We start from the raw sequence: 14,834 nt of genomic DNA, 5'->3' as shown, positions 1-14,834 counted from the left end.
TGGAAAAGCACTCGTGCAAAAACCCTAACTAACAACACCGTCAATACTAAAGAATATAGGACAACGTTAGTTAAGTAGAAAGTTGCCACCTGTGCTGCCCTTCCTTTTTCGATGGAACGGGGAAGGAGAGGACGGTGTTAGAACGGGGCTCGAGCTCCGTTACGGTCGACTCAGCTGACAAAGAACATGTAGGTAGATATTTTAAGACCGCGTATAATGATGACAATGGAAGCGTATAGGTCACGAGTTGATATCAATAGAATATGTAATAGGACTAGGGTTTGTAGAGAGAAGCGTATTGGAGTGCTATAATTTCACCATTGGTTTCATCAACTTTTAGGTCTCACCCTTTAAGTTGGAGTTTGTCTATGATATATCGGTATAGAGAGAGGCAACAATATTTAAACAGTTAGATTAAGATTATCAAAATTCACATATATAATTCTAACCGTCACATTGTAAATTTTTTTTGACAAATCAGCAGCCAACAAGTATAAAATTTATCATGTCCTAGAAATAAGTAATCAGACACCTGAATTCGTTATTGTAATTTATATGTGATCAACAACACCATAATAATTAAGAACAATGCTAGAGAATTATTGTGAAAACATAATGGTTAATTAGTTTTAATTGGTTTTGAGCCAGAACCATATCTACCGAACCAAATTAATACTTTCTTCAACAACACTTTGAATTAATCATCCATGATTGTTACTTTGCCCCATTTATTTTGTACTTTAATTATGGAAGATATAATTAACACAGCTGAAAACAAACCTAATACTAAGAAAGATCAGTAAAACCCTAGAGCCAATTACTAGTTATAGCAATTCCACGTGTGGTAAACCCCAGAAAAATGTGGTGGAACATGCAAGAAACCATGGATCACGATTCATATGGACACAGCAACAACACCATGATCATGATCGTAAATTTATTGGAGTTGAGAGTTAAAAAAAAAAGGGGGATCGAGGGATGTAAGTAATTAATGGTAGGGACTAGAAGGATGATGCCGCATTTGTTTGTAACTTTTTGGCTGGTGGCCGTTCCAATACGTCATCATTATATCCCTAGCTCTCATATATCTTACTTGTTCTTGATCTTTAAGTCCACATTTCTCTCTCTCTGACAATCTTTGTCACTGGCATAGAGACCAAGCTAGCTCAGATAAACAAACAATATTGAAATATATATATATATATATATATGGGTTGATTAAGGTTTCGGTCTCTATCACTATCAGTGGCGGGTAGAGGTGGCAGTAGAGAAAGAGCTTTGCTTCCTGTTTGATCAGCCAGTTTTGCGCCACCCTTTCTTCCCGCCTAATCTTTCCCCGCAATCTAGCCTTTATCGATAGTGAGAGACAAGACAATGAAAATCTAAGACATTAACCAGAAGCTGTAACTTTGTTTTTAGGGTTTTTTCTGCTTATTTAAACCTACTTGGTCTCTATTCTTCCATTCCTCAACTTTTCCATTTTCTTGGCTTGTCTTTCTTATTTTCTCGGGATCCAAATAATCCAGAAAAGTCGACAATAAAGTTTTTGGGGACCAGAAAACAAGTTCGTGTTCAATTCCCGAGGGCAGTACTGATATAAATCTTACAAATCACTGACATTTTCTGCTCGGCTGTCCTTGTTTCTTCCCTGATATCTGTAACCTCCGTTCAGCTCCCTCTATAGTTTGAAGTCGTGAGGAAGATTGACACACAACCGATCAGATCCGTGGACTGCAAATCTAAAGATTTTTCTTTTCTGTAAGCTCTCTCTCTCTCTCTCTCTCTCTCTCTCTCTCTTCATGAAATTCTACTTCTTTGTTCTCCAAGTATTCTTGAGTTGAATTCTTTGTGGGTTAGCTTTTCAATATTATAATTTCGGTTATTTTCCGCTCGAACAAGAGGGTTTGCTAGGGTAGAAACTTGTTCTTCATCAACCGTATCTCAAGAAAAAAATAATAATATGGCTTTCCTTTTTTACATGATCTGGATTCTCATCGACCTTCTGATCCAATTAACAATAACAGTAAAGTACAATTTATTTGGAATGATCAGTTTTGTTATTTTGATTTCTTTCATGTTTTCTTGCCTGCACCTAGATCGATTATCAAAAGTATTTATGATTACCATACAGAAAAAGTTTTTTCTCATCTGAAGCATCATTTTCTGTATCAGATTAAATATTCTGTGTGAATTACATAGCATTGACAATGAACTCCCCAAAAAGAACCCTTTTTTTTTCACGAGTTCATTCATCTAATTGAATATTCATGATTACATGACACTTTTCATTATCAACTTCACAATGGATCGATAAATTTCCCACATTAGCTAGGTCAAATGAACTTTTAGTTAAGTAGCCAGTAGTTCAATAATTTCGAGCGGAAGCGTTAAACGACCTCAATCATCACTCATCCGAGCTCATTTTGTTGAAAAAATCAGACAAAATCAGTCACCATTGATTACTTACAAAGAAAATGTTGCATATGTTACATCGAGCTCATTCTGATAATCATCTATTTTTTTGGCATGCACACATGTCTTTGATTAGGGCTAAAGTACACAAAAATTAACGAAAATTAAATTCCATTGAGATGATTCCTTAGGGTTGTGTAAGGCAATTTACAGTTGGTTGAATATTGTTTCAGGATAAAACTTTGCATGCATGCATGCCTATATGATCAGTATGACAAATAAATTTCAGGACCGAAGACCAAAAGCTGGACAATATGGAAACTTTTTCACACGTTCCCCCTGGTTTCCGGTTCCATCCGACGGATGAAGAACTTGTTGATTACTACCTCAGGAAAAAGGTTACTTCAAGAAGGATTGACCTCGATGTTATTAAAGATGTCGACCTCTATAAAATTGAGCCATGGGATCTTCAAGGTATATAAACATTATCACAACCAAGATATTGGAGTAACTTCAATTTATTTAATCAATTGGACAACAACTAATATCAGTTACATAAACCTGTAAGTACAGAAATATGCAGAATAGGGACAGAAGAGCAAAACGATTGGTACTTTTTCAGCCATAAAGATAAGAAGTATCCTACTGGAACTCGAACAAACAGAGCCACAGCTGCAGGGTTTTGGAAAGCCACAGGAAGAGACAAGGCCATTTATTCAAAGCATGACTTAATTGGCATGAGGAAGACCTTAGTGTTTTATAAGGGTCGAGCCCCAAATGGTCAGAAGTCCGATTGGATTATGCATGAATACCGCCTTGAAACTGATGAAAATGGAACTCCGCAGGCAAGAATTGAAATTGCACATATTCTAAATTTTTAATGTACATGCCACCATATTTGTATCATCTTAACTGATCATGTATTGTACTACTTTAACCAAGAGATAGTACACTCTTAAAGGTCAGTTGAGATGATAAAATAAATTTTGTATTTCCTTATTACATTGTGTTCAAACTCGATTCTTGTGCAATTAAAGCAGGAAGAAGGATGGGTTGTATGTAGAGTATTCAAGAAGAAAATTGCAAGCATGAGAAATAAGATGAGTGAACACGAGTCACCATGTTGGTACGATGACCAAGTCTCCTTCATGCCAGACTTGGACTCACCAGGGCACAACTCTAGCTCTATGAACATGAACATGGTGCCATACCACCAGCTTCCTAGTTATGCATGCAAGAAAGAGCTTGATCACTTGCCCTTCCAGGTTCCCCACGAGCACTTCTTCCAGCTCCCTCTTCTCGGAAGCCCAAAACTACTTCAATCATCATCAGCCACAGCTGTGAGCAGCTCCAACTCCATGGCACCTCATGCATATGGTATCGACATTAACCACGCTTGCACTTTTCAGCCATTAGATCAAGACCAAAACTTTCATGGTGTAGTCTATGGTAACAATAGTAATGATGATCATCAGCGAACAGTAGATCAACTGACTGATTGGCGAGCGCTGGACAAGTTTGTAGCTTCACAACTTAGCCAGGATGACGCCTCAAAGGGAAATAGCTACTCATGATATTACATGCCCTGTTAATAAAATGTCTATATTATGTATTAGACAAATATGGATTAATACTCAAACATTCGTAAGGAAGCGACACCATATGAAATTAATCATTTAGTAGTGTATGTGTGTGTGTATATATATATATACATACTGATCATAGGATTTAAGTACATTAGGGATAATCGAGAGGATATTGATCTCAACATTTCCCTGTACATAATAAAACTACTGCATCAACATTGTAACTTAATTAAACTCTAAACTTCTGTTTGTTTGAGTAGTAAGTTAACCCCATCAAATTAGTCATCACTTTGAAATTTCTACATCTAGTTAGCAAGCGGACCGTGCATGGAGCTGAGTTTGCTTGAAGAAATGAAGTTGATGAAGCATTGTTTATTTGCATGTCATGGGACTTTATTATGTGCTACCTATAGCTAACAGCCATGTACGCTGTTAACAAACTCGACCAGGTGGTCGATTGATTGTAGAAATGTTACTTTGTATGTCAACTGAATGATATTAATATTACTATATATAGTTGGAGTTCTATATCTTTGTATTTAATTTTTTTCAATAATGCAAGGAGCATGTAGCTCAGTTGGTTAAGGATATTCACCCTTGCATCCGAGACTCCGAGTTCGAATTTCTCTATTGCTCCTTCTCTATTACTCCTCTAAAAAGGAGAAAAAGTTCTTTTATATAATGTATCTGCCTAACCAGAATGGTTGTTTCTTCTATTGACTGCTCACAAATTTAGCACCCAAAACATTAGTGGAAAGACGATCGAGTGCTCCGGTTACTGTCTATATCATGATATCTGATATGAGAGATGGAATAATAAAGTTATATATACATTACATGAATGATGAATACTTGCTTTGCTGTAAAGCTTGCCAAATGCAGTTATAGTACATTTCCTTCTTTTTAAATCGTAGAAGGCAAGTATGTAATTCAATCAACCAGCAGGAACACGTATCCATATAGTCGGCACCACAAGAGGTAGGTTTTAAGCGCTGACAGAGTATGCTTAGATTAAATTTCTTATCAATTAGCATGTTCTAATAAGTACTAGATAGGGCAGATGTTTGGAAGTGGTCTATAGCTAATTTTTGGGTCCTCGTTGTCATAGACTTTGAAATGTTATTTTGTATGACTCTGAAAAGTTAATGTGTTTTACTGAAAGGTATATTTTTTATTAGGTACTGGAATAAGGTTATATGGTATATATCATGTCAATGCATTAAAATATTGAAAGCGCTAGAGAGATCACCTTTTCTAAATCACATAAAAATTATCCTTCTAATAGAAGTGGAACCTACTTGGATTGTGGACCCTACTTCTATTTGAGAGACGGTTTAGATGTAGTTTACAAAATGTGGTCTTCACAACTTGTGATGTAATATTATAATACGTGGATTATACACATGGCCGTGTTTCATAGGCTCTTATATACAATAGCAAAGTTTCATTTTCTTCATTATTCTCACCCTAATTAAAGGGTGATGCTAGTTGGACACACAAAATTATCACATACTTGTTGACACACCCTTTAATATTGGTGAGATTCACATCCAATAGCAAATCAACAAGTGCGTCAGTTTTTGTGTTGAAACAATTTTATTGAGAACTTAATGCTCAAATTCTAAGCTAGCTACGAGCAAATCAAGGGAGAGAAGAATGTCTATTAATGCATTACTTCATCAACTTTTTATATATGTCACTCTTCTCTTATGTATTTGGCACTACCATGAGGAGCTCAAAAAGAAAAACTATCTCTAACTTGAAAACGAAACATGCAACCGACCCAGATGAAAATTTTAAGCTGAACTTACAACTAAACTTGGAACTTTTTTGAAAAAAATACATAAAAAAGAACATGAACTACTAACCTATATATGGGGATCGTGGACATATGTGAGAAAGATAAGCTGGAGGCAATTTGCACCAAAGCATAAAATACACCCAGTTGCTAAATATAGATATCAGTTCTATATTGTAGGGATTTTGAGAGCTCCAGATGCCCTCTGAATTTTGTAGCATTTGCATGCAAGAGAAACGAACAAACGGTTGCAAGGAAATTTGAGGACATTGGCTACCTATTTATTTGGATAGATCATTTCATTATTTACTTGTTGCCAAGTCAAACTTGACAGTCCCTTTCAAGCAATGAAAGTTTTGGTGCGACTGCGACATACTCATTAGGCATGTTCCAAAGAGAACAAGAGAAGAAATTAATTAAGTCAATGGGGTATCCTAGGATAGAAAAGTCAAGTGAACAAGTGATCAGTTCGTATATCAGTTGGTTTAGCGGCACCTAATTTCTACTTGATTTGATTATTATAGAAAGTTTTATGTTTGATTCAGATGAATGCGAGAATATTATATATCTTATAGTTAGTTAGATATTACGTTCTAACCCATTAGCTTATTGTGGATAAGTCAGTATTTGTAAATATTAATCGTATAGTTAGTTTTAAAATTTAAAAAGGAAAAAAGAATGAACTAATGAGTGTAAGAAGAAAATGTTACCCATACGCATGACATGAACAGAAAAAGACTTTAGAAGGTGGTAATTAATTGCAAATATGTCATTAGGGTTTTGTATATTTCTGAAATTCTTGCTTGTGAAAGAAGGATGATATCCAGTGTAATCATACTTAGTCCATGTGACTGCTATCATTCAATTAACCCACAAATTAACCTCTTTCTGAATCGGGTCCCCGTCCTAGACCTACCCTTAAACATTGCTTTTCTAGGTCACATAGTCCTTGATCCTATCGTCAGTTTCAGAAAGTCGCCATTTCGTTGGGATCGAACGAATGCTATAGCGTAAACTAATTTAGTTGATTAGGAAGTGCTTTTCAAGTGGTTTTTCAAAAAGCACGGGATTTTTAATTAAAATTTTCACATGCTAATAAGATCTTCTTGTAAGATGACAACAATAGAAGAGTTGATCGCCCCATTGAATCTCAACTAAATTGGCCCATCTATCCTCTGATTACAAGTTTGGTTTAAAACCCTAGTTCAAACAAGTGAACAACAGTTGTCACTTAGTACTATAACTTTAATGGTATTTCTCTTCACTTGTAAGTAAGAAGTCTTAGGTTCGATTCTCGCCAAAGACGAATTTGAATCACATTATTGCTAGTCCATTGTGAAATTTAGCCCATTCTCCACGCCTTAGATAGATAATATCGTTTGTACAAAAATAAAAATAAAAAACAAGTGAACAACAGCTGGAAGCGGGTGATAATACCTCCTAGGCGGGGGAGCAAAATAAAAAATTCGCCTGAAAAAAAGCTCATATTTGATTAGATAGTTGGTGAGGCAATAACTTCCGAATGAATCATGAAATGACCGAAATAAATCATCATAAAAAACATATTGACAATTTGTGGGCCGGTCAAGGCCCACATTCTCAAAGGACAAATAAAAATCATCATAAAAAAAATTTAGAAAAGATTAAAAAAAAAAAAAAAACGCATGGGAAACTAGAGAAAAATGAAGTCAAATGGTATAAATATTGATTGAGAATAATGGGGTTAAACATCATGAGACTGCAATTCATGAGTACACATAATTTCAAGAGAAACGCACAAAAGAATGTTGGATACGAAATGACCTATTACAACGCTATGGTAGGGGAAGTATCGCCACAGAAAAAGCCACAAACAAGCATTTATCTGTCACTAAAACCACCCAAAACCCGAAATCTACCACCATCACACTTTGATTTGCACACCTAAAACTACCATCTGTATTTCAACCAACCCAGCAATTCAGCACGAAAAAGCCATCACTGCTCGGAATCAACCGTCGCCATTAATTAACTCATCATCTAAAAGTACAAACCAAAGTGAAGAATGCCACCAGCAGAGAGATGAGCAGCCTCGAACTTCCCCCGGAAATTGATGTTGCAGAAGAGTGCTTCTGTTCCCTGAAGATGCCAAAGAAAGAAAATAAAAATGATAATTTTCATAGAGAGAGAGAGAGAGAGAGAGAGAGAGAGAGAGAGAGAGAGGAGTGAGAATTGTTAAGCATACTTCTGCCTGCTGGCTAAGGCACCACAATACAGAACATTATCGGGCACACCAAACTCTGTTTCACCGCTCTCCTCTGGATTAACGATTCTCAGATATGTCTCTTGGCCAAGGTACCATCTATCAAGGTTTTGAGCTCTAAGATTCCACGCTCCGGGATTGTCAAGTGAGACAAGCACTGCTGTCCATGCCCCTGGGAAAACCTACACAATCACAGGACAGAAACACAAACACTTCATGCAAGACATAAAACAAGCATATTCCAGAGTCATCCTCATACCATGCATGAACAGACTGGACAATAAGCATGTAAGCAATCATTTCAGAAGTCACATGCTAAAGCAGATATCATCAAACATCTACACATTTGCATTTGACTTGAATGTATGCACGAAATATTTGCTACACGGCCATCAGGACTTTTTTTCTAGGGTTTCCATTTAGTTTCTTCTCTAGATTTTTAAGAAAGGGCATAATAACCGGCTGAAAAGCAAAAGGTATCATAAAGAATCAGAACAACAGATTTTCTGATCAAAAGACAAACCTGTGTAGTGCATCGAGTAATTGCATCCCACTTATTATATGCACTTCTGCTGTTTTCAGTCCAATCACCAAAACCCATCCTGCACACATCAAATCATTTTCTCTAAACACCAACTAATTTCAAAGTAGCTGATATAAAACGATACAAATGAAAATAAAACTTACCCAACCAAAAAAAAGGAATATCCATCCAAATGAAAACTCTGCACTGCGGTGTCATTGTTCTGGAAAATGATTTCAATAAAACCCTTATATGTAGCATTGATAACAGATATGTCTGTTCGGGGGGTTCTATTAAGTGGCATATTGGGGAAATCAAGCTTATAGGCTCCTCTAACATTGTTCTTATCTGCAAGCCTGATTGGTGTAGTAAGGTTGGCAAATGAGATGCCATTCAGCGTAGCTCGCAGTTTCCCACCAATTATCTGTGGTGGCACAGTCTTTATCACGTATAAATCAGTGACATTAATTTGACCATAGTGAAATGATCCCTGAGGATTAGGGCGAGCTCCACTTGCAGATCCATTTTGCCTAGCAATAAGAAAGCCAAAGACTTCAGACGAATGAACTAGTAATGAACTACTCTGAGAATTTACCTAAAACCCAACAATTAAGGGGAAGAAATGAGGAAAATGCAAATCCAATATATGCACGAACGAAAACAAGGCATAGTTTACAGCATCTAACTGAATCATCCGTTATGGCAGTGATCTAAATATTTCTGTAAATTTAAGTCAAGAACTGATCATCTGTTCAAGTTGATTTAAGATAAGAGAAATGATGGCTCCTCAATAGCAAACTTTTAACATTTTCTACCACAAGACATGTTACAAGAAATCAACATCTTGAAGGAATATAAATCTTCAAAAACAAACCTGATAGACAATGCCTGGTTCATCGACCATGTCTTGTCATAAAAATCGTTGGGAGGGTCAGGGAGAGGACCACTTGCTGGTCCTTTAGAGTTGGAATAGTGCAAGACAGCAACACCAGTAACTCTTTGCCAAAGTGATTCATTTACAAACCTCGCACTTGCAACGATGTAGTAATCACTACTGGCATTCTGATCCATGGTAATAAGAAATGAATATGACTGTCCAACATGAATGTCTAAGTTTGTATAGTTTTGTTGCATTGTATAATATCCCTCTGTTTCAGCTAAAACCAGATTGTGATTCTGAATTCTAAAGTTCAAACTTGTTGAAATACCAACGTTGTGCACTCGTATTCTGTATGTTTTTCCTGTAAAACACATTAATTTGAAACAACCATCCGAGAGAATACAAAATATATCACAGAAATAATAATATCACACCACACGTTTCACCATTTCATGTCTCCAATTCCAAAGACTAGGAAATCCAAATTCCTTAATCAACATTAGTGATATTTACCAGGGAGAAATATGCTTCAATGTATCCAAATTAGACAGGTAGTACATAAAAGGATGATAGTAGAATGGAATTGTCAACAAATGTTCATATCAAACAATAATAATATGAAACAAAACGAAGCAAAACAGAAAAAGACCAAATGCAACGTTTATATATTCATGGTCAGACAGCAAGATAACCTGTGAAAACAAAGTGAAGATTGAAAGGGATGGAGTGTTGGGAAGGAGGATGGATGATCGTTGCAAAAGCCTTTAAAATATATACCTGGATCAACATTGATGGTTTCATACTGAATTCCATCAGGTACTAGGGTATTATTGAATTGAAAAGGTCCCTTTCCATTGATAAGAACTCCATCTGGCATCCCGAGGTCTTTTCCAGCATCAAGAGCAGTTCTCAGTGCCTAAAAATCAAAGGAAAGGAAAGGGAGGAGGTCATTCCTGAACTTCAGTCTTCATTGTTCACATGAAAAGACTAACACACCAACAAATACTGACCGTATGGTTTTGTGTGTACCAGTCACCGATAGTAATGAAGATATCACCAGCAGGCAGATTAAAAGGAACATTAATTTCTGCCCTGTTATTAATATGAAAGGAGCCAAAACCTCCAGATGCTCTCTGCAAATTAAGAGATGGGAAGTAGAAGAAGCTCCCGATCTGGTCCTTAACTTGAAACTGATAAGTCCAATTCCATGAAGGAGGGATCGGACAATTTGTGCCAAGAACACCATCCTGCCACGAATTCCGCCGCATTTGAACCCCAGACCTGTCAAAGAAATTCATCACAAACATCTCAAAAACATCCCATTCAAGAAATACGATTAAATTTGTACAAAAACCTTACCATGTCATCAGGAGATTTTCGTCCAATTCATTGTGCACATTAACAACAACATTGTTATTTGTAGTAGCATTGATAGGAGGACCTGGAAACTTCCCATTAACTGCTATAACCTGCAATCAAAATTCCAATAAAAACATGTAATGATACACTTCGAAAATTGCTCAAACTCCAAACAATGTAAGATACACACATGACCTAAGATCTACATTAATCATCCAAACATAAACGAAAATATTCTCGTAAATTATAAGAAAAGGGGGTAAAACCCCTCCCGCACAAGGGTTTTAGAACAATAAAATTTCACTATCAGGACACAAATAATCTAAAAATAATATGTACTGCAAAATCAAGCAAATATCGCTGAAAAACCGAAGACTCACTAAATACTCTTTTTAAACCCTCAATCCACCTCACATTCACTAAAACCCTCGTTAACAGGACCAGAAATAATCCATGAGTGCACGCAAAATCAAGCAAGAATGGCTGGAAAAACAAAAACCCACATCGAAATGATCTATATATGCTCTTCTTAAACCCCAATCTACCTCACTGTCACTAAAACCCTCGTCACTGATATAAACCCACAAACAGCAAAAACCACAGATTTAATAAATAAATCACAAAATACACAAAACCCATGAATTACAAATGTGTTAAATCGCAGTTCCAATGGATCCAGAGCTAAACAGAAAAGTTAACAGGCGTTCGCACTATCATCAGCAGTAAATAAACAGAGTAAAACCCAAATAAAAGGGAGACGAGAAAACCGTACCCAATCTACCTCACTGTCACTAAAACCCTCGTCACTGATATAAACCCACAAACAGCAATAACCACAGATTTAATAAATAAATCACAAAAATACACAAAACCCATGAATTACAAATGTATTAAATAGCAGTTCCAATGGATCCAGAGCTAAACAGAAAAGTTAACAGGCGTTCGCACTATCATTCAGCAGTAAATAAACAGAGTAAAACCCAAATGAAAGGGAGACGAGAAAACCGTACCCGCTGAGGAACGCCGAGAGGGGAGGCGGTGATGTAAGAGACGCGGAAGTCGTAGAAGACGTAGGGGTCTCCAGCAGAACAGAGAGTCGAGAGCAGAGCAATGCAGGTAAGAGAAAACAAAGTAAACAGAGAGAACCTCGACAGAGCCGCCATGGGGGTCTGCAACCGCGAAGTCCACGAAATCAAAGTCGAACTTTCTGGGATTCGGCGAGTTTCTTTTACATATCAGAGGAGGAGAGAGAAAGTAGAGAGAGAGAGAGAGAGAGAGAGCGCGCGGAAACGAGGTTTTGAGAGTGTGAGAAGACGAAGAGAGGAGAGGAAGTTTCGTTCTTCTTCTTCAGCTGCTCTCACAGAGGGTAAGAGAGAATGGAGAAGGCTCCGTGTCACGACAGTGTTGCGCTACAACCACTTCCGCTTCTCGAAATTTTTGGCTTAACGCGCGTATATTAAGGAGTGCCGCAGGTGACTGCCTCAATCGGTTGGATTTCTAGTTTTATTCTTTTCGCAAATAATAAATATCTGAAAAATCAATAATAGATATGAAAATAAATGACGAAAGCAAACTTGCCACTAAACCTTACTGAATGGCACTCCACTGCAACTCAAACTTACCATGTATTAAGCCAAATTAATATAAGATTCTCCTTATTAAATTTAATCTAAAACTTGAAAAAAAATTACTGCATAAACTAAAATCGAAAAAAAATGTAAGATTTATTATCCCGAGCTCACCTCCACCCTCTCCCCTCCTTCCCGTCCCCATCAACCCAACCCCTTAATTTAGTCAATGTCAATGCATGCCCAGAAATACATATTTCTCGATTCAACAAACCTTTCTTGTTTTCCTTTAATCATCAAACTCTTTTTTACAAAGTGAAAATTGTTAAGAAATAAAGGGGAGAGTTTTTTTTTTGGATCGGGGTTTGAATGTCACTGTTCTCTGTAAATTTAATTAAAGTCTTTACCCAGAAACCCATGAATTGAGAGGGGGTGGGTAGTGGTGTGCAGATGGAGATGAACTGGGGTCTGTTTTTATTTATTTTTATCGTTTAATTTTAAATAATCTTTTTAGTTGTTGTACTTAAATATTTTGAAACTTTTAAATAGAAATCATATTAATGTTTAACAAATGGCAAGTTTTGAGTTGACGGTAGCATCACTAAGCAAAGTCTAGTGGCATGTTAAGCACCATACAAGTTTTTTTTTTCTATATCAATGATATAGAGGAAAATCAATGAATATCGATTATATTTACTGATTCACTACAAAGATTTTGCCAAGACTCATTGCAAATGTAGAACTTTTAAATTTTTTGAGAAAGTTTTCTCTAATTTCGACTAATTAGAAATAAGTTGATCCTCACCTCGTTGGAATTTTCTATAGTTCCCATCAAAGTCAACCAATACCAATAACAATATTGACATCAATATATCATCGAAAATGATAAATCTATCTATATTTTTATAAATTCGCATATCCATATTTTCACTTATATCGATATTTTAAATGCTATAATAGTATTTTTCTTGTCAAATTCTAAAATAACAAAAACACTCTTCAATTTTTGTCAAATCCTTTTGTCCATTGTTTAATAAATTGGTTGCATTTTTGTCATTTTGGTCTTTGTTTAATATAATTTTTCATAGAATGACCAAAATGATTGATGGTGGACAAATTCAGAAACCACTTCTATTGATTTCAAATATCAGAAACTAAAATAATGAGCTCTGCAAATCTCATAATCATTTCGGCTAAAAAGCCAAAAAAGATAATTGGTGACTGATTTACCGGGTGCTGCCGGTGCGAATAGTAGTTTCTCGCACAACTGCCCCACTAACGCAAAAGGCACAAGTTTCGGCGCCTCCCGCTCGCCCAAATTTTCTAACGTTCTCATCCTCTGCAAAAGCAACCACTTCTGGCCCCACCCCAAATATGCTGACTGTGTTTTTTATTTTTTATAAATAATTTTCCCTTTTTTTTATTTTTCTGGGTGATTATTGTCTTTCTGGAACACGCAGGCTACACGGTTTACGAAGGATTTGGATTCTTTTCGAGATAACTGGTCAATCCTCTTACGTGGATTGTTGAATTTTTATCCAACGATTATAAATAAGGATCTTTTAAAAGTTATAATAATTATAACCGTTAAATTTAACACTGATCAGGAGAATCCCGACCAATTACCTCGAAGAGGATCCAAATTCGTTTACTAATTCCACAGTTTGTTTTATGGAAAATAAAAAACATATGCATTGGGCAACTGCATTTTTGGGATTCTTTGCTGAGGTGGCATAATCTGTTGCCATGTCACGTTGTCTGTTGCAAACAAAATTAGTGAGTAAGAAATTATATTTTCTAACTAAATTAAGGATTAATATTCCGAAGTTTTTAATCGTCAAAATGTGTATGTATAGGCACAGAAAAATACCGTAAAATTTACGTCTAAACTGTTTAAAAATGTCGGATTTTCCATTGTCATAAAAAAAAAGATTAGTTGACTTGTCAATCAGGAAGGTGATTAAAAATATGATTATGTTAAGTAAGGAGCATTAATTTGCATACCCTAAACTTGTTTTTCACTTTACTATTGTCTCACCTAGATAATATTACTTTATTGGTAAATTTTAAATAATATAGTTATTTTATTGGCCAAATATTTACCATTATATGTATGGATTTGGTGAAATACAGGTTTGGGGAGTTTTCGTGAGAGCTAAGGTTTGTGTGGCAGCATGTGCAATGCAATAGAATCCAAAATTTACATGGCCGGCTTGTACCATCCAACAAACCTTGTGCTTTATATATGACATTTGTTTATTTCTTTTTGTTTAAAACCAATGTCCGAAATGAATTGTCGTATCACCAATTATATATATTTATGAGTTTATTATCTTGACTTGTGTAAGTATACATTTAGTGATGTCCAAATCTTCATTTATCGAGTGAAATGAATCGTATCCAACCGAACAAGGAATAGTGTATATAATCGCTAACTGTGACCAACTGGCTAGCATTTAATAGTGG

The 14,834-nt window shown here is 36.0% G+C and overlaps 2 protein-coding genes and 1 long non-coding RNA gene across 6 annotated transcripts; 1 reads left to right on the top strand and 2 right to left on the bottom strand.

Moving 5' to 3' along the window:
- The first annotated feature begins 1,095 nt into the window (after positions 1–1,095).
- On the top strand, positions 1,096–4,526 carry LOC103439384 (NAC domain-containing protein 7-like). 4 transcript variants are annotated; one of them, XM_017333754.3, is made up of 4 exons: positions 1,096–1,758; positions 2,646–2,886; positions 2,986–3,257; positions 3,453–4,526. In XM_017333754.3, exons 2-4 carry the CDS (start codon positions 2,727–2,729, stop codon positions 3,984–3,986), a joined length of 966 nt encoding a protein of 321 aa, XP_017189243.1. In that variant the 5' UTR covers positions 1,096–1,758; positions 2,646–2,726; the 3' UTR covers positions 3,987–4,526. The 4 variants fall into 4 exon arrangements, with proteins under 4 accessions (XP_017189243.1, XP_028944514.1, XP_070682438.1 ...); XM_029088681.2 differs by having other exon boundaries at positions 1,110–1,758; positions 2,702–2,886; XM_070826337.1 differs by having other exon boundaries at positions 1,115–1,758; positions 2,702–2,886; positions 3,450–4,526.
- On the bottom strand, positions 3,385–6,048 carry LOC139198089 (uncharacterized). Its single transcript, XR_011583426.1, has 2 exons — positions 5,867–6,048; positions 3,385–4,012 (listed from the first exon to the last, which is right to left on the bottom strand). It is a non-coding gene; the product is annotated as an uncharacterized lncRNA (long non-coding RNA).
- Positions 6,049–7,479: 1,431 nt separating this feature from the next.
- Positions 7,480–12,272, bottom strand: LOC103439378 (monocopper oxidase-like protein SKS1). The gene is made up of 9 exons (XM_008377941.4): positions 11,811–12,272; positions 10,801–10,910; positions 10,452–10,722; positions 10,219–10,357; positions 9,436–9,802; positions 8,726–9,091; positions 8,562–8,640; positions 8,021–8,220; positions 7,480–7,914 (listed from the first exon to the last, which is right to left on the bottom strand). The coding sequence occupies exons 1-9, from the start codon at positions 11,961–11,963 to the stop codon at positions 7,812–7,814; spliced, it is 1,788 nt and encodes a 595-aa protein (XP_008376163.2). The 5' UTR covers positions 11,964–12,272; the 3' UTR covers positions 7,480–7,811.
- Positions 12,273–14,834: the final 2,562 nt, after the last annotated feature.

This window comes from Malus domestica, chromosome 01 (assembly GCF_042453785.1).
Source record: "Malus domestica chromosome 01, GDT2T_hap1".
NCBI classification, from domain to species: Eukaryota; Viridiplantae; Streptophyta; class Magnoliopsida; order Rosales; family Rosaceae; genus Malus; species Malus domestica.
This window is presented reverse-complemented; position numbering and strand designations above follow the sequence as displayed.